Source organism: Pezoporus wallicus, unplaced genomic scaffold (genome assembly GCF_028554395.1).
Source record: "Pezoporus wallicus isolate ANWC-B61680 ecotype Strahan unplaced genomic scaffold, APGP_CSIRO_Pwel_v1 contig_5069, whole genome shotgun sequence".
NCBI lineage: Eukaryota > Metazoa > Chordata > Aves > Psittaciformes > Psittacidae > Pezoporus > Pezoporus wallicus.
The window spans coordinates 7,435,782-7,454,463 of record NW_026642361.1 but is presented as its reverse complement, the minus strand read 5'-3'; the positions used below and the strand labels follow the sequence as shown (position 1 = coordinate 7,454,463).

At 40.2% G+C, this 18,682-nt stretch overlaps 2 protein-coding genes across 2 annotated transcripts in view; both read right to left on the bottom strand.

Annotated features, from left to right (window-relative positions):
- Nucleotides 1-7,471, bottom strand: part of PTPRB (protein tyrosine phosphatase receptor type B) — a 58,961-nt gene extending 51,490 nt beyond the window's left edge. The window contains exons 1-2 of the mRNA XM_057429351.1: nucleotides 7,304-7,471; nucleotides 5,654-6,046 (exon numbers count right to left, since the gene is read on the bottom strand). Of these exons, the coding sequence (XP_057285334.1) occupies nucleotides 5,654-6,046; nucleotides 7,304-7,358 (448 nt within the window). The 5' untranslated portion in view covers nucleotides 7,359-7,471. The remainder of the gene's footprint in view (nucleotides 1-5,653; nucleotides 6,047-7,303) is intronic.
- A 634-nt stretch (nucleotides 7,472-8,105) lies between these two features.
- Nucleotides 8,106-18,682, bottom strand: part of PTPRR (protein tyrosine phosphatase receptor type R) — a 152,095-nt gene continuing 141,518 nt past the window's right edge. The window contains 2 exon segments of the mRNA XM_057429459.1: nucleotides 8,106-9,305; nucleotides 15,675-15,788. Coding sequence (XP_057285442.1) covers nucleotides 9,212-9,305; nucleotides 15,675-15,788 — 208 coding nt within the window. The 3' untranslated portion in view covers nucleotides 8,106-9,211.

Genomic DNA, 18,682 nt, shown 5'->3' with positions numbered 1-18,682 from the left:
CAGGATACAGATTTATATTATCTTTCTAAGGCAAACCACTACAGTCCTAATATAAGGATCCTCACAGTCCTTCAATAGCAGGCACATGAAAGAAGACTGCATATTATAAGAACCAAGCAAATAGATACAATAACTTGATTTCCCAAGTTTTAAACCAGAAAAAACTCACCTCCCATCTGGACATCAGTAAGTACACAGACATTTCAACAGTGGGATTTTTCGGAAGTGTTTAGCATTGTTCTAGCAGTGTCTTTGGAAATCAGTCATAAAACTGTTCATGGGAACAGAACCGCTGTACTGACACTGATGCTGATCACCAGTGGCTGAATGATATACAGTGTGTGAACACACCATTGTAATCATCAGTAGCACACTCAGGAGAAATGATGACATTCTGACTAAGTGCATATTTCATCCATGGGGCATACTTCAGGCTGCATCCATCTGCACAGCAGCAGGCTACTTACAAGAAAAGGAAATCCATAAGTTTTGCATGTATGATGAGCAAGAGTGCTGATTAACTGTCAAGTACTGAGAACCCTACAGTAGTGCCTTCAGACTCACATAAGCCAGCCTGATGAAGGTTTTTGAAACAGCTTGCATCGTACCTGTCTGCCTACCCTATTAAACCACATTTTCAGAGGCTGAACTGCTAATGAAACATATATGAACCAGATATCTGTTATATATACATATATATAAAATAATCTGTAAGATTGCATCTAACTCACTGACAGCAAGACTGGGGCTGTTTTAAGGGGTTGTTTTAAGATGTCTGTATGTGCAGGACAAAATGAATTCTCTTTTTAGTGATCTAACTACTTGTAAAGAGACTGCAAAAATAAAGCCTCCATTTAAAAAAAGTATTTCCACTTTCTGTTGTATAGAGGAGTGTGACAGAAGAACAAAATCCACAGAATGACCCTTCTTTCCCATTCAGTGTAGACCTTTTAAAAACTGCACCGTCTATGCTGCTTGAAATTTTTTTACCTTCTTTATCTGAAATGTTGTAGAAGCTAGCAATGTTTGTATCTCATGTCAGGGAGGTCAAACGCCTCTGAACTCCAGTCTAATCCTAAGTAGGTCTTTTACTTGCTTGTTTTTGAAATGCTGAAGTAGCTACTTAAAGGCTTTTTCCACACTAGTGGTAGCTGAACATCCCAGATAACTATGGTGATAACACATAATAGGGCTCTGTCAGACTTATTTCTGACACTCTGGACAGACCCAATTCACTCTGAAGTACATTCTTGGTCACTGAAAGGTATCTAGACTCCATTAACTCCACAGATTACATCTCTACTGAAGAGAGCTCAAAAAGGCAGCTACTATGGAGACACCTAGGACTTGGTTCAGTTGCCCAAACATGGTTGCCTTGTGCAATCTGAACTGCCCTAGGGCATCTGAGACATCTGCTCAGAGCTCTCATAGCACCTATTGGAGACCTATGTCTTTCTGAATGGGCAGTCAGATGTCAGGTAGGGTATCTTGGAGCATCTCAAATGACAGAAAGCACCTATGTTGAGACAACTGAAATAAGACCTTCCTTCAGACACCTACATTTAGACATCTAGAAGCTGAAACCCACTCTAGCTACTACACAGAGTTCCATACAAAATGAAGGCAGAAAATGTAATAATGAAAATTATCAGTAAGTACAGATGTCTGGAATTGGCATCTTTGTTCACACTCTCAGCAGAAGATGAAATAGTAAAGCAGGAGTTGCTGTCCTCCTGGTTGCTCTGGAAAGCTTCTCATATCATTCCATTTTTTCCATGTGAAAGTACCCAAGCTGATTTTGTTCAACACTTTGTGTTGTGGCTCGTTTAGACATAAAATTTACAAAAAGCAAAGTCCTAGGCTACACTGTAGATTTTTTTTCCCTGTTTCTTTTTATGAAATGTAAAACCACATTGAGCTTCTGTCAGCATGGTATTGGGTTAGGTACAAAGTCTTGTAATTATATCCAAGCATCTGACATTGATGCCTTTCTTTTTCCAGGTGAAGCTGAGCAAAAGTGGTCAGCTATGTAATTGCTTCGACCAAAGAAATAAGATTCAAGTCATTTTTGGTATTGCATAGGTTCACGTAGATGTAAGCAAACTCTTTCACTTCTAAAATCCTATAAAATAATAATTCAGGAAAATAAAAATGGGTTTGAGTGAAAGCTTTTTTAGAAAAAAAGTTTTGGGTCAACTCAAAGGTGGAATGAAATTATTGATTCTTACTGTTCTAATTTATCCTGGACAAATTTGTAAAGGTTACAAGCACAAAAATCCAACCTGTTACGAACCTGTGGATGGATTGTTGTGGTCACTACAAACACCAAAGGTGTAGGAAAATCAAAGCCCAGAGATATTAAAATGACCACAAAAATGGGTAAGAGTTGTTGCCTTTTCTTTGCTTCTGCCACCTTTTTTTCGTGCTTTTCCACTTTCCCAAGAGTGCCAAGAAGATGCATGTGTCTTCCCTTGCCATGTTCAGCAGTCAGTACTGCTGCTCCAGTGGTTCAGAGCGTGCACTGCTCTGGTCTTTTCTACCCTCCATCTGCTGAAGGGTCAGCAATGAGATGTGAACTCAATAAGCCCAGGCAGGCAAACTGAAAATGGGACAAGGGGAAGAGAGAGGCCCATGTGAAAGACAAGATACAGGGCCAGAAACTGAGGTAGAAAAGGAGGAGGGATTGTGGAGGTAACAGTCTGAACATCAGATGGTACATCAGGCTTTGGCTCATACATAGTATCTGTTATTTTGTCTGGTTTAGACTGCAAACAAAACAAAGAGATTAAAAGATGCTGTGTTACTTGAATTCCTTGTCCAACTTCTTTTTTATCTTTGTAGATCTCACTATAGTTCTTAATTACTTGGCACATAACAGTAAGTAATAAAACCATTCTTCTCCACAAAATCAGCCATTCTTTTGAATGGGACTTTGTCTTGATATTCACAGTTCTATGGTTTTGCACCTACAATTCCTTCAGGAGATGTCCCTGCTATGTATGAAATGGTAGAAGAGAAATGCACTGCAGAGCATCATATTACAAAACAGTTGATGTCACCTTCTGCATCCAGAGTGTTCTACAGGCTGCGTGACAGTCTTCAGGTCTCAATGAACAACTGCAGCATAAAGCTTGGACTTGTGTCTCCCTGTTTGAAGTCATTCTCCACTTAGTGAATAAATTTTGGTCTGCACTGGTTTTGAGGTTTGTTGGTAATACTTGAGGTGCTACATAGCACTGCTTCTGCTCTCTAATTGGATACTTTATTAAAACTATCCTTCCCAGAACAAAGGAATCTTGTAAGAATTGCTTACAACTCAGCAGTGACATAGGCATTAGTGTGGTGTGCTGGGTGCCTTTCAGACATAAAAGAGAACACAGGGTTTGTTCCATAATTGTTATTTACATGCAAAAGTTTTTGTTCCGCTTAGTCATCCTGACTTCTACCCCTTCACGCCCACCATGTCTTCCTCCTCCCTGTTTCCATTCCTGTCCCTTCTCCTGGATCCTGTCTTAGAGAAGCTCTGATCTCGAGAGCTGGCCAGCGAAAAGAAGGCATTGGCAGTATAGACACTATTTCTCTCTCTGCCCAGAATCTACTTGTGAATTTAATGAGAACAGAAGTCTTGCCATCTCAAGGGAGATTGATGCCTCATGGCCCTTCTCCGTGCCCGTTGTTTCAGCCAGAGGCCAGGTTCAACCATGCGTTTGTGTGAGAAGGACTGTCTGCTGTTAAAGTGGCCTTTGGCTGAACAGAGATGTGATATTTAAACTTATCCTGCTTTCCACAGACAGTCATGTAGGTCAGGATTGTAGCAAAAAAAATGCTTATCTAAGCACATCTCAGATGGCTGATCTGAAATCTAAATACAAGCTCAGACTTTCCCCAGGCACAGAAAAATCATGCTTGGCATTTAAGTCCTGAATATAAGGTAGTTGCAGTTGTTGGGTTTGGAACTTGTACTGTATATGGGCTGATAAGATGTTTGAGGTGCAATTTAATGAAGTACTCCTTTGCCAAAATAGAACTATTTTTATGAGTACTATGAAAACAAAGGGTAAATTATATAAAAATACAGTCTTACTTAGGAGTAGAAAAACTTAAGCGATTTAAGCTCCAAAGACTTTGCTCAGTTTTTACTATCTTAGCTAAATAGAGACTGAATATGTTATTTTAGGCTGTTCCATTGCTGCTTTCACTGAAAGTAGGCAGATGTTCTTGAAAGACTAATTTTACACTTTGCTTCTCCTCTGAGGATGATTAAAAGGAGGATGATTAAAAGAAGGATGTAAGGTTACTTTAACTCTGCTAGGCCACACTTAATCCAGCAACCTAAAGAAAATAACACTACCTACGTAGTTCATCTTAACTTTTTCTGGTGCATTGACTAAGCAAGACGTACTCACCCTATACACAGGACTTCAAATGGTTTTGCCTTTGAAATCTCAAAAATGTATGGGTGGGCTAGAATGGCATCTTGGTCATTTTCCATTCCCTGATTCTGCAAGCTGGCCTTTCAGACCTCCACTCAGGTGGGTAGTCCTGCTGCTGTGAGTGGGGTTCTACAATTACACATTTGCTGATAAAATGGTACCCTGCCTTACAATGAATGGGAGGTTAGAAAGAACAAGGATTTGTTTTAAAAGTTTTGAAAATTCGGCCATATGCAAAAGTATGGGGCCATAAAACATTTTTTCTTAATCCTGCAAAGGTAAGAATAAAATGTATGTGGCCCAATAAAAAGCTTAACTCTGCAGGTTGTTCTTATTTTTAACCATGAAGAGCTGCTTAATACTGCACAAAAAAAAACCAAACATCAACAGGATTGTCAGGAAGGATTGACAACAAGACATCAAGAAAAGTGTTATTAAGCAGTATTCAAACCATTCTACCTTCCCTTTTGCTATGCATATGGAAACGTATAAACACATTGGTGTATCAACACATCTCTAAGTATGTGCACAGACTCATGAACCTCAAAGGGCTATTGCAAGAATGTCTGAGATTTTTGGTTCAGGTCATTATTTTCAGAATTTTGAGTGTTTTCATATATATTATGATTCTAAGGCAGAACAACACTAAATATGTGAACATGGAAGCAATAGAATCATAGAAGCATAGAATATTTTGGGTTGGAAGGGACCTTCAGTGTCTGTGCTAATCACACATTTGGGTTAATTAGAGAAATAACCTTTGTGCATGTGCTTGATTTTCAGATGTCTTCTTGCTCTTGGCAGATTGAATCTGGATTTGTACAGTAAAATGAATGCAGAAGAGAAGGACTTTTATGCATAGTTTTTAAAAGTATGAGGAGTTAGTACCCACAATTCTGTTTAAAAGTGGAAAAGGAAATGACACAAAAAAAATGAGCTGAGTTTGCACTTAGCATACTCAGCTTATTTTGCACTTCAGCTCATAAGCACTTTGATACAAAGATTGGGACTAGAGAAAAGGAGAGACATCCTGAAAATATAAAATGGCTTAAAAACCCCACCAGTTGTGAGAAAGTCAGCACTCAGCTGTTCTTTTTATGGTTCTCTAAACTCTTTTCACATAAGAAAAATTATATTCGTAATTTTTAACATTTGTTAGCATACAAGATACATTTTTGTTAGCAAAACTTCCAGGATACTTCCTTGAAGGAGTAGCTCACCTTGCTTTGAGCACAGATTTACATACACAGGTTTTCCCGTCTCTCTGGCTTCTAGCTGCCTCCATCTGTGAAGGTATTTCTTACTCTGCTTGGCCATTACCTTCTGGCCTTGCTTTGTGAGAAAGAGAGAGCTGTTGGCCACCATAAGGAGCCCGTCCTCCTCATGGCAAGTCCACCTGACTGCCTCGAGACAATCAACAATGATGCTGCGAGATGAAAGGGCAAAGCGGGTAGAGATGCTCAGGCACTGGGCAGATTTCACATGGAGGAGCTTGTCATCTGCTGTCCACTGCCATTCCTGGTTGGGGTTGGTCATATTGCACTTTTCCATAATGACTCCTCTATTTTCTGAAAGACACTGCTGTTTCTGGACATGGATAATCAGAAACCCCTCTGGAAGAGGAAAATTCCAGAAAAATACAACAGATTACACATGGTTATTTAACAAAAAGCAAATTCTTGATGATTTAAAAAGCATCAGCAAATAAATCCTCCCACTTTCTATGTGCTGAACTTTTCATGAATTTTCCATATGTTGAACCTATTTAAAATAAACCCCAAACACACAATCCACACGATGCAAGTGTTGGTACTGTAAAGAATGAGAATGCATAAAGCAACTATTGTAGCAAAGGTCACCTCAACCTTCATTATATATAAAAATTAAGAAGAAACTAAACTGGATGTAGAAAAAAAATCAAGAACTACTAACTTTAAATACCAATTCTAAATACCCACTTCCCCTGCTGGAAAGTATAGAGAGATCTACATGGGCTCTCAGTTTTCTTTTTATTTCCAGTTTCAGGACACAGTCCTTTTAAAATATAATTTACTGCCTGGAAATTGTTTTAGTAACACTCGTAGTATTTCCAAAGAAAACATAAGAGGACATTCCCAAACCTATGTGCCTCTCAGTGTCTGTGCCATAATGGAGGCTCTTTACTGATAGGAAGTACATCTATTTTACTGGATTTACTCCAGTGTCTCTAGCTGTTAGTTTCATGACCATCCTAATTCACATTAGATTAGCTCTTTGTGCCACCACAATGAAAGATCAACACCAAACAAATAAAGAGAACTGCAATGCATTCATCAAAAAACCCCCAAAGTTAGAACAACAAATTCATGCTTATAACAGAACACGGAACTGGTTATTTCAAAGGCAGCCTCCCTGCCATATCTTGTTTAGGTTTCTCTTTTTTATATCTTAGTTACTCAAACATTTCCAGCATCATTAGTGACAAAGTGCTATACTCGACAAGTGTATTTATTTCCCTTGGTTGAGGTTTGTCATCCCCCTGTTTTTACAGACTGGGTATTTTCTAACTAAGCACCACAGAAAACTCCTGGCTCTGGAAGTTTCACAGAGTAGGAATAAAAAATAGGAATCTCCCCTTCAAAAAGATCAGCTCTTGGACTGTCTAGCAGGAGGTCTTCGTAAAAATGAAAAGAGGTATCTCTAGCATAGAAGGGGACAGTTTATTTTCCTTTGAAAAACGATCTAAACAGAACGGGCTGTGTTGGCCCTGCCCCCCATTCCTCCTCTATGAACCCCAGCAAAGAAATGACTCAGGTTTTGTAAGTCACCAGCTGCGCCGCAGGGCTCTGCTCAGAGGCAGAAAGAGCAACCCAGTGGGGAGAGACACTTACCTGAGAATGTCAAGGCAAGGCAGGTAGAAACCAGGACGTGAAATAAAGAATCCATTTTCCCTCTAGCAACTCCCCACGCTTCTCTTAAAAAAAAACCACCTCAGATAAGTGAAGCGAAGGCTAGGAAGGAAATGTGCCTTCACAGGGGGAAAAAGTCAGTGACGAGCACTTCCTTCTATTCAATTGTTTTGGGGAGTTTTACACCACTTTGTCCTTTCATATCATTCTTCAGAGTTTACTAGTTGCTTTATTTTGGAAAATACAAGCAAGAGAGAGAAGTTTTCAAACACCTGGGGAACTAAGAGGTGATATTGTATCTCTTTAGAATAAAAAGTGAAGGGATTATACTTTTGTGTAATTTGTTGCCTGTGAAATATTGAAAGTCTGCAGGTGATCTGGATGGTGCTGAATGAGTATATCCTGTATTATCCAGAGAATAAACAAACATTATATATAATCAAGCAAAATCTTAATATCAATGCTTCTAACTCCACATGTTCTAAAAGCCAAGTGGATGGCGGAGGGAGAGAGAAGAGGAAGAGGAGGAGGCAAAGCTCTGAGGTTTGCACCATGTCTTAAACTCTCTCCAAGGGATCAAGTGATGCTGGTTTTGCCTTACCATCACGTGATCCACCTTGATCCATGTCAGTGGGAGATTACCTGTGTCCTCTGGATTGGTTCTGTAGTGGTCTAAAGCCATGGTGAAGGCTGAACAAACTGTACTGGGCTGTGCCTGTTTACAGGAGTACAAGAGTGTGTGGTGCATTACCTTCTCTAGGTTAAGAAGAGACACTTCAGTAACTATTTTATATCAAGTGCAATTTATTAGCAGTATGAAGCAAAGTCAACGTCACTGCATTAAAAACTCATTATACCCTGTAAACAGACTTCCCAGTGCTGTAAGTCATAACGCCAACTTTGCATTTCTCTTAAAAACAAACTCTTGCTGATCAGTAAAGGAAACAGTCATAGAAGCATTTTCTGTCTTGTATAACCTGTCATGAAACAGTCTATATCACCAAAGGTATCTATCCCTTACTGAAAGAGACAGAGCAGATAACATAAGCAAAAAAATCCTTATTAATAAAAGACAGACAAATATTTAAAATCCTTACCATTTAATATATGCTACAAAGTTTTCTTTTTAAAGTAAAATGACTTACACAATTTACAAATACACTCGATTCGGGTCTGTAGCATAAGAATGTTCTGAAACAATCAACAGCATAGGGTAAATACGTACACACTGATTAACAGACATTGTGCTCTGCAACTGCTCTGTAAGACCTACAGTAAATACACATTTAATAGTTAATAGTATGAAGAACATGTATTTCCATATAAAATATGAACCATTTTTGAATATTTTCAAAACCAAGACTTTTCATTTTTTTGTCATCTTTTTTTTTAATCCATAATTGAACACTTGCAATTTTAGCAGCAAGAATATTATGTGGCCAAGAAACAAGCTCACCACATAATCAGTAATAGCACTTTACAGTACAGTTAACAGTCCATTCACAAGACAGTTTGCAAATGTTAAAGCATTTATACACTTGATTAACATTTCTTCCGTAGAAGTTCCAATGTCCATCCAACTGCAGCAGTAGCACATACATACATTCCATATGGCAGATATCAGTATTACAGAATTAAACCCACCTTTAGATATATACCTTCTTTCAGCACAGTACCTTCTTTATAAATCATTTTTGGGAAGCTCACAATACATTCATATATAGTAAGGGTCCACAAATCTCTATAGTTTTGCCAAGCCGTCCACAATCCTTTCAGAAGTTGGCCTCAAAGCCGCTCTTCCCACTTCAGTAAACTCCTTGAAGAAGCTGCTGGTAGGTAATGAAACAAATTACCTCAAGAGACTGACATTTGGTTTTACACTCCTTGGCTTCACTGGACAGCTTCTGCAGAAAGTCTGCTTTCATACAGACTCAGCGCATGGTGCACAAATTCATACTGTTCACTGGTCTGCACCATTCCGCCCCTGAAAAGGAAACGCATCGGAATGAAATCTTAAGAATGCGATAATCTGCAGCCCCTGCCAGCTCCTTGACCACCAAATAATACAAGACCTTTTCTCAATGTTTTACTTAGGGTTTGCTTGTGTAAGTGGGAGATATGCCTGAGCAGAAGCACTTTCTTCGTATATTATACTGTCCAGCACATGCCCAGCATGAGCCACCATTCCCGACTCCGTCAGGGTAAGAACTGGAGAGGAAAACATCTGGCATCTACACTGTTAAAACCTACATTTAAAATTCAACACATTCTAACAGAATACTGCTCAGTCACTTGGGCAAGGCAGGCCAGATACATGGACAGCAGTACTACTATGGAGCAAGGGAGTAGTCAGAATGCGGCCTTTCATTTTTTGTCCTTTACTAAAAATGTAACCTTTGATGACCCTCAGATCGCCTGTGCAGAGAGCAGCTTTTCCTGTCCTCTTTCTAACGCCTACAATGCATCCTGTCTGAACAGCAGCCACCTAAGAAATTTTACAGCAATGACTCATTTCAGCACCAACAATACAAAAGAGTTTAAGTTGACCATAAAAAGGACTAGTTACAATCAGTTTGGATTAGATGCCTACATTTAATATATTCAACTGATAACAATCCCTTTTTCAGGTCTAAGTATGAGGATCAAGTCCCACATCTCTGGTGCCAGCGTCAGGGTGGTGGGAAGCGGATGATGTCCTCCAGGAGGTAGGTGTGGTATTTAATAAGAGTGATACCACTGAGCTCTGAAATTAACCTTAGCCTCTTTCTGACAGTCCTTAGTCTCCCAGGTCTCACTTCTCATGGAGTGAAGCCTCAAGTTCACTTAATTTCACTTCTATTATCTCATCTGCCAGGGTATTCAAAGCTACCTACTCTGCTTCTAGAATCAAGCCCCCAGTTCATCCTCCGCGCACCCTGGAACAGCTACTTACCTTTGGGAGGATGAAGGACTAAGTGACCTTAGTGGGAAGGAAGACATTAATTGTGCATTGTATTTGGCTTCATCTAGATCTTCAATGAAACAATCAAGTCTGGGAGGGATTTAGATACAGAGCAATGTTGAAGCCAGGTATCTTAAAGGAGAAGGTCTGACAAACCCTCATGTGATTCCTTTAGACACGCTAGCAACAAAAGAGTCTACTGATATATAAAGCTATACAAAAATGGTAAAAATGCCTCAACAAGTATTGTGCTTTAGTAGTAGAGAACGTTATCTGTAGCCACAAGTTATTTTTATTTTCCTCAGTGGTACTGGATGGTTAAAGGGAGATGTCAGGGAAAACATATTTAAAATACCTAGTTCTTTAAGCAAATGACCAGCTGTCTGTGCTTCTCCAGTGAGCTCAGGCAACTGCAGAACACCTTTTAGTGAGCTGCATGTCTATTATGATATGCTAGCCGTAGGAGTTAAATCACAGACCCTTAAATGGTCCCATCCGGTGCAAAATGCAGCAGCCTCTTAGCTTTGCCAACAAGGACATCCACAAATTCATACTCTTGGCTGCCTGCTGTCTTCAGCTGCTCTCCTCTGTGCTTGTTCCCTGCCTTGATATCCAGTGAGAGTCTAAAGGTGATGAGAGGGCTTTGCTCTGGTCCTCTCTATTGCCTAGCCTCCTTCCTTCCTTGTCACTACTGTGTCCTGACTTGCCCACACAGCCCCTTCCCAGCCAGCTTCCCTTCCTGTCTGCCCCATCAATTTTCCCCCAAGATGTTCTCTAAGGGAGTACATTTCCCAGGTTAGATCTGCTGTGTAGAAGGGATAGAGGAAGGTAACATATCTAGGGACAAGGACTTGGCAGGAAGGGCAGGTTAAGACAAGTTTGGCTGCACTAGGCTGTTTGCGGCGTGATCCTTGCTTCTTCCTCTTTGGTGTTGAAGTAACATACAAAATCACCACGAAGGTATGTGTAAGACTGCCTGGGGCTGAGTCCAGCGCTACTGCATGTGCCCTATGTGAGCATGACCAAGATGTTATGGTGCTTCTGAACCCTGTATGGGCAAACCAATTCACCTCCCTGTCAACCTAGGGACACCTGACAATTTGGCCTTGTCAGTGCTATTATACACAGGATTCATAGAACCATAGAATCACAGACTGGTTGGGTTGGAAGAGGCCTTAAAGATCATCTTGTTTCAACCCTCCTGCCATGGGCAAAGAACACCTTCCACCAGACCAGGTTGCTTCTGGTCTTGAACCTGCCTTGAACACTGCCAGGGATGGGGCAGCCACAGCTTCTCTGTGCAACCTGTGCCAGTGCCTCACCAATTTTACAGTAAAGAAAGAATTTCTTCCTAATATCTAACCTAAATCTACTCCCTTTTAGTTTAAAACCATTACCCCTTGTCCTATCCCTACTGGTAACAATGCTTTCTACATCTTTCTTATAAGTCTTCTATATGTATATTGCTGCAAAAAGGTGTCCCTGGAGCCTTCTCTTCTCCAGAACAACCCCAGCTGCTGCCGACTTCCTTCACAGTAGGCATGTTCTAGCTCTCTGACCATTTTCATGCCCCTTCTCTGGACCTATTCTACCAGGTCTGTGCCTTTTGTGTGCTGAGGATCCCAAAGCTGGATGCAGTGCTCCAGATGGGGTCTCACAAGGGTGGGGTAGAGGTGAAGAATCACTTTCTTCAACTTCCTGGTCACTATTCTTCTTATACCACCCAGGATGCAATTGGCTTTCTGGGCTGCAAGTGCACATTGCTGACTGATGTCCAATTTTTCATCTACCAGTATCCCCACGTCCTTCTCCCCTTTGTCCTTGTGCAAGGCTCATGTTTAATAGCAAGGAATTATCTGTGACCCTAAGACATCAGTTTGTGCAGAAGGCTGTGTGGTAGAGCATTTCAGGAGGAAATCTGCTCAAGGAGGGAGGTTTCCTCTCCCATGTCCCTAGTGGCTAGCAGGGATGTACCCACAGCTATGGCACCTCTGGGTGTGCAGCCTTTGTCCTCTGCCAGCACACACCGCCAGCTCCTCTGTGAGCTGCTGGCCTCTTTTCTTCTTTGGGACTCCCTGGAGTGGTGCTGGGAAGAAACAGCCCCTGGTATCCTGAGGGCTTGGGGACCGCAACCAGCTCTGCCTGGGTAGCCATGGGGGAGGAAAGCGTTCTTTACCCTGCCCTCTGGCTTGCTGCTAGTGCAGCTGGATGCAGTCTGCTTCAGAATGAATACGGTGCAGGGTTTGGGATTTATTTTTTTTTAACCTGTGGCGATTAGTCAAAACACTTAAACAATGAATTGACGCACACTGGAAACTCTTTTCATCCTGTCTGAGGAGCCAAGAGCAAACTTACTGGATGTCATTCCAAGAATGTGCCTTTGAGGTTAAGAATGTGCAAAATTTCTCAACATCACAGTCAGTCTTGAAGATGCTTCACATCAAACGTTTCCTGTTTCTGTTGAAAAACTTAAAAAATGATCTGGGAAAAAAGCTAAGCTGAGCAGACCTGTGGGTCTGTCTTTCTATGAATCCACACATAGCATGGCTGTATCTCCATCCTGGGTCAAGATTTTGAGTGGATGGTTCCTTTCCTCATGTTAGCTCAGCACATACAATTACTGCCAGATACATTTACCCCTTAACTTACCCTAAGCAGCTAAGAAGAAAGTGGCACCTGGAAATACGTTACCTAGGAGCCACTCTCTTCTGTCTTATTCCCTGTTGGAGCTCTGCTTTATACTGTTTCCAGAGGGGTTACATAAAAACTTAATTAAGCTTCTTTTTCAGCATAACTTTCTGGCACCATCTCGAATTTGTCTCGATCCTTGTTTGGTTCTCTGTCAGTATGTTGGACAATGGGAATGTTTTGGTAAACCACTACAGCATCACTGTGAGTCCCTGAAGTGCAGCTCTTTTCTTCTATTACTTAATTCACTCTAGTAGAAATGTGGCCATGGACACATGCAACAAAAAGTTCACACACAAGTGGGTACTATCAAATGTGTTTATTCCATCAGCAGGTCCATCAGCAGGTGTCTGGATAGCTCTGACCATAAGCAAGTCTGGCTGGGAACCTAGTGGAGATGAGGTACCAGGAGTGAAATATTCAGTGTACTACTTAGGCAGGTTTCTGGCTCTCAGGTGGTCAGATAAAACCATCCTTTTCTGCTGAACTCTTTTTCTGTTTTCTAAGGGCAATCTGATGCACAGAGAATAAATTGGAGCTCAGCTGCTGGCCAGTGTCATGAAGAAGACAGCTTCATCACTGTTCCTGCCCTGCTCCTGGTTGTACCCCATTGCTAATGTTGGCCACTTGCAAACAAGTCTAGTGGGACATTAAGCTCATTTTGCCAGCTCATGCCGTGTGTAATGACCCAATCTCACACACCAGTAACCAACACATCAGCACTCTGTCATCAGTGGAAGCTGGTCTCGTCGATCTATGTCCATGTAAGAGTGATACTCAGCCACTTTATGAACCGTGTTCATAAAATCTGGTTGGGCTGGCAGTGGCTGCTGTAATTTGAGAAGCTGCTAAACTCTGCTCTAGCAATCTTTGTTATAAACTCACTGCCAGGTGAGCGAGATCCATTATGCAATATGGCCAATTTATACAACGTGAAACTTAAAATCCTCCCAGAAATACGCAAATCACAAGACTTAACAATTTTTATAACAGGCTTTGTGCCACTGAGATTGCTGTTATGAATGAATTTCAGATTATATAACTCTCAGGCACTGCCTGCGATAAAAAAGTATATATGTGTCTTTTAATTTTTAAAGACATTTTTCTCAGCAAAACTCAGTAACCAAAACCTCTTTTCTTTTATTTGGGTCAGATTTTCATTATCTTTCAAGTTTATCTAGGATACCCATAGATATAAGAGAGTTCATTGGTCAGATAGACTCAATGAAATAGTGTTGTCAATTACAATGCTGAAAATCTAGATTATATTTTCTATGGCTGAAATAATGACATGAAAAATGACTTAGCTGAGACCAGAGTTTGCTTCCACTTCTCTAAAATGGAGTGTAAAAGCAGTAAGAAAAAGGTCATTTCATAACAGAAACACTAAAGCGGGGGAGAACACTACAAACCTTTTTCAATAAGATGAAGAGATAATCAGAATGGAGTGCTGGAAATTTAGAACTGATAATTTCAAACAGAGTAAGCACTTTTCCCTCAGTTCTCCCATCTTTTCATGTTGCAGTGGTTTTAGGTCAGTAACTCCCCTTGCGGAAGTTTACACTCCAAGTGACTGGTGTTGCCCTGTAAGGATCACACTACAATCTCTAGTAGGATGAAGGCACATCAGAGAGGAAGGCAGAGAGGGTGATCCATAAACATGGTTAACTATATGAATTCTGGTCCTTCTGCAATTTGTGGTTCTAGTATCTTTCAGAGCTCTTCAGAACACAAAAAATCCTGTATTATACCTTTGACCTAAGTTCTTTTTCAGCATTTGCACCCTTATGGGTTGTTTCCATTTAAAGAAGAAATGCATGTCAGAAGCAGTTAAGATACTTGTGAGGAGATGATATGACCCGGTACCTACAGCAGAAGAGGAACAAGACTTCTCTATTCTTGGTACAACCCTGTTTATTTACTTTATACAAAATCCTGTTTCCCTGAGCAGAATAAGAAAGAAAAGTGCAATCAGACCAACAGCTCCCATTGTGCGCAATACCCACATCTTCCTTTCCAACACAAATCTCTCTTCAGCCACAGTTTCACAAAACAAAGCATGCTGCAACAATGCTGGCTTACACTGTTCCTGCTCCCAAGCTGTGAATTCAATCAGGGAATTGATCTGACTTAAGATTTAAGAAAATTCTGCAACAAATGCCTTACTATTTTCTTAAGCTGGGTACGTTTGCCAACCCAATTCAAAACCACCCCCAGCACAGCTGAGGGAATAGCAGCAGCACCAGATTTGGCTCTCTCTGCTGCATAAAGAAGCTACATACTGAGTGAGCCTGGATGTCCCTGTCAATCCAGGCTCAAAGACAATCCCTTGCCTCCGGATTGCCCCATGTCTCTTGTGTCCCAGTAGGATGCTGTAAATAGCAGAAAGCTCCAGGAGGGGAAAAGAGGAGTGCCAAGTGCCCAGCAACTGCAGGGTTGCCATCTCAGGACAATTTCATTCAGTGGAGTCTCACACAGGTTCACCCAGAAAAGAATGTTCATTATTCAGCGTCTTAAAAACAGATGTTACCTTGAACATTCAGCTAATGCTGTCATACGAATCAGCAAAAGCAATGGCTGCTATTTCATGCAAAACAACATTCAACTGTGGAAAGCTTTTCAGAATCATAACTGAATCATTTCAGCAATGATTTCAGCATAATTTCAGAATTATTGACTAATTTTCAGAATCATTGACCTATTTATGGTTCTTCTGGAACTCACCGATCCACTCGTAGCTGGCAGACAATGCTCAATGCATCGACAACTCCTTCTTCCTTCAATTGCTGACAACCAATAGCCGTAGCAATAAAACATCCAGTTCTTCCTATACCAGCACTGAAAAGAAGGCAAAATTTAATAAGGGAATGGAGTTCACGGATCAAAGGAATTAACTGGAAAACACTAACTAGATACAAAACCAGTAAAAATATGAAACTCGGAATTGCTAGAACCCACAGTTCTGGGGTGCATGATGAGCAAGGGTAGCTTCTCAGCTCACTTGCTTAGAAATGAAAGGGTGCACTGTTCCAGTGGTCCAGTTGTTGTGGGTAATTTGCGAGGCTTGTATGTTTTCAGTCTGCACACAAGTGTATGGTAAGAAAAATAATCTCCAGTAGCACCACAAAGTCCAAATATTCTATGAAACAGTCCAAACAAATGATGGAGATATGCACTGAGATGGGGAAAAGTCTACCTAAAGGCAAAAGTCTTTATGGGGCTTTATGCTCAAAGCCTTCAAAGTATACAGGGATTCTGCTAACCATACCTCTAACCATGAAGGAAAAAAGGATCTAGAATCATGTTGATGAAGTTAACTCCCTCTCCTGTGATTCTGCAGGAGGGAGAAGGATTTGGTGCTGTAACTCTCCACGTTTTCTTGATGCAGGCATGGAAACATTCATTTTGACATTATTTTTACTCCCTGGGCCTCCAACACTTTTGAGACTCTCTGCCCCACAGTTTTCTGCATAAGTAATGTGAAATTCAGTGCAGCTCATCCCTGTCATGCTGAATGGGAGGAAAATAGGTAAAATAGTTAAAACATGGAGTCAGGGGTCAAGATCTCCATGCCTGGCTTTATAGTAAATACTTAACCATCTGGTGCCTCGCTTTCTTCATCTCTGCAATGGGTATGGATGCTACCTGCCTAATAAGAGCACTGTAAGAGTTACTTAAATTAATGCCAGGAAGAGTACATTGAGTGTCTCAGATGGAAGCTTGATATATATGAGTGAAAAGTGTTACCAGAAGTATGTTCATTTGCTGCAGCTGAAACAAATCACAATCTACTCACCACAAAGTGAAAGATAGGAGTGTTTTAGAGACTCAAGAGCCCTCTCATCTGGAAGTGAAAATTTCCAAGAGGACTCAGCAATATTGACTATATGGGGATGCCTAAGCCAACCATGGGGGGATAGTGAGATATAAAACTGGCAGAATAAGAAATATCAAGTGAGATAAAGATCTTCAGTTGACAGCCTGTCTCCTTGGACATCAATATTTATGAGGAAAATGTATCCAAAAAGAGGAGGACATCATAGTTTCTAAAAAGGGATTTGGAGAAAGCAGTCCAACGCATTCCCCCCATTCACTTCCTCAAATATTGTGAAAACCTTGAATGTGGGGCTAAAGTTTTAAGTGAAGTTGGCTACAATGAAGGGTTCTTTTTTCCCCTTCTTTTGGAGTGGATTAAGTGTTCTTGGACAAGTTCTTAACATGTATTAAGCAAAGTCTATTGTTTTCTAATGTATTTTCTTCCTCAGTTTAGGCATGCCAGTCCTACCTTACTACACAGTTTATTTCAGGCAGTGTTCTTCACTTGCATAATATTTCTTCCTGGATATCCACAAAATACAGAGAACTACTTACTCTGAAGTATTTTCAAACACCCAAACATGGTGTGTGGGGGTGTGTGTGTGTATATATATATATATATATATATATACATAAACATTTATTTTTATTTTTCTATTCTTCTTTTAGGAGTTTAAGGTGTAGTAGCTCATTCATAATGACTGGTCTGTTAATTGGGAGTGTTGGATATTGGACTGTTATGATTTTGAGATTAAGAGACGTGGGCAGTGTGCTTTTTATAGAACATATTCATGCACTAGGTGATGTGGAAAGAAAAGCAAAAATTTACAGCAATAACAGTGTCAAGTTTCCAAGCATGAAAATTTTATCCCTTTGTCTCATTTAGGAAACTCTTACAAGTCCTCCAATATGCCAAATTGCTGGTTCTGGGAAGAAGAAAACAGCATTGTGGTCCAGATTCTCAGTCCACTTCGTTTCACTGACTAAATGGGGTTAAATTAGTCTTATATTTGCAGAATGTAATTCTTTGTTCTAATTCTTCTCAATTCAATTTACATTAAAAAAAAACCACTTTTCCTTCTATATTTGAAATCTTTGAATTAAAACTTGTATTTGATCCCAAACCACCTAGTTGCTGTTAAACTCAAACTTAGCACTAACTACACATCCAAAGGACAGATTAAAGAGGTATTTTCCACATTTGCCACATGCTTTTGATGAGTGACATGAGAGAGGAAACATACCTTTCAGTAAATGCCACTATAAAGATTAGCAAGAATTTAAAACTTCCCTTGGAAATCTGTGCTGTTAGTGTGTGTGTAACCAGATCTGCTGATTTTAAGGACCAAAACAAATGTTTACTCTTTTTCCTTTTCTTTCTCAGAATAGGAATTGTTTTATTACAAGAAGTCAAGTCCTTCTTATATCCTGAATGGGCTCGTTCCTAAAGTATTTAAGACAGCACCCTCTGTGATAGGCTACAGGAAGGCACATACAAAAAGCCTTTTGTTTGCACTAGTGCCATAATTTCCAATGTTCAGAGATTATTAAAACATTTCTGCTTCAGATTAAGGATCACTGTTTGAGTGTGCACTGTAATGGTCCTCTGGAAATAACCGAGAATTGTGCAGTTGTATCTGAAGTCCAAAGTTAAAAGTGTGCACAGCTCTATAAAACCTGCATGACCTCAACTGCAACTCAGATTAAAAGGGAAGAAACTATCTGACTAGAAGAAAATGGAGTGTGAGTTTTTACCTATGTTTTAGACCACAATGATCATATAGACATCTGAGTAATCTATTAATTTTTAGAAGAACTATTAATTTTAATAGTTCTGATATTAATTCATTAAGAACATGAAGAACTATTAATTTTAATCACAACAGAGATGATATCTGGGTCTTTAATAACAAATA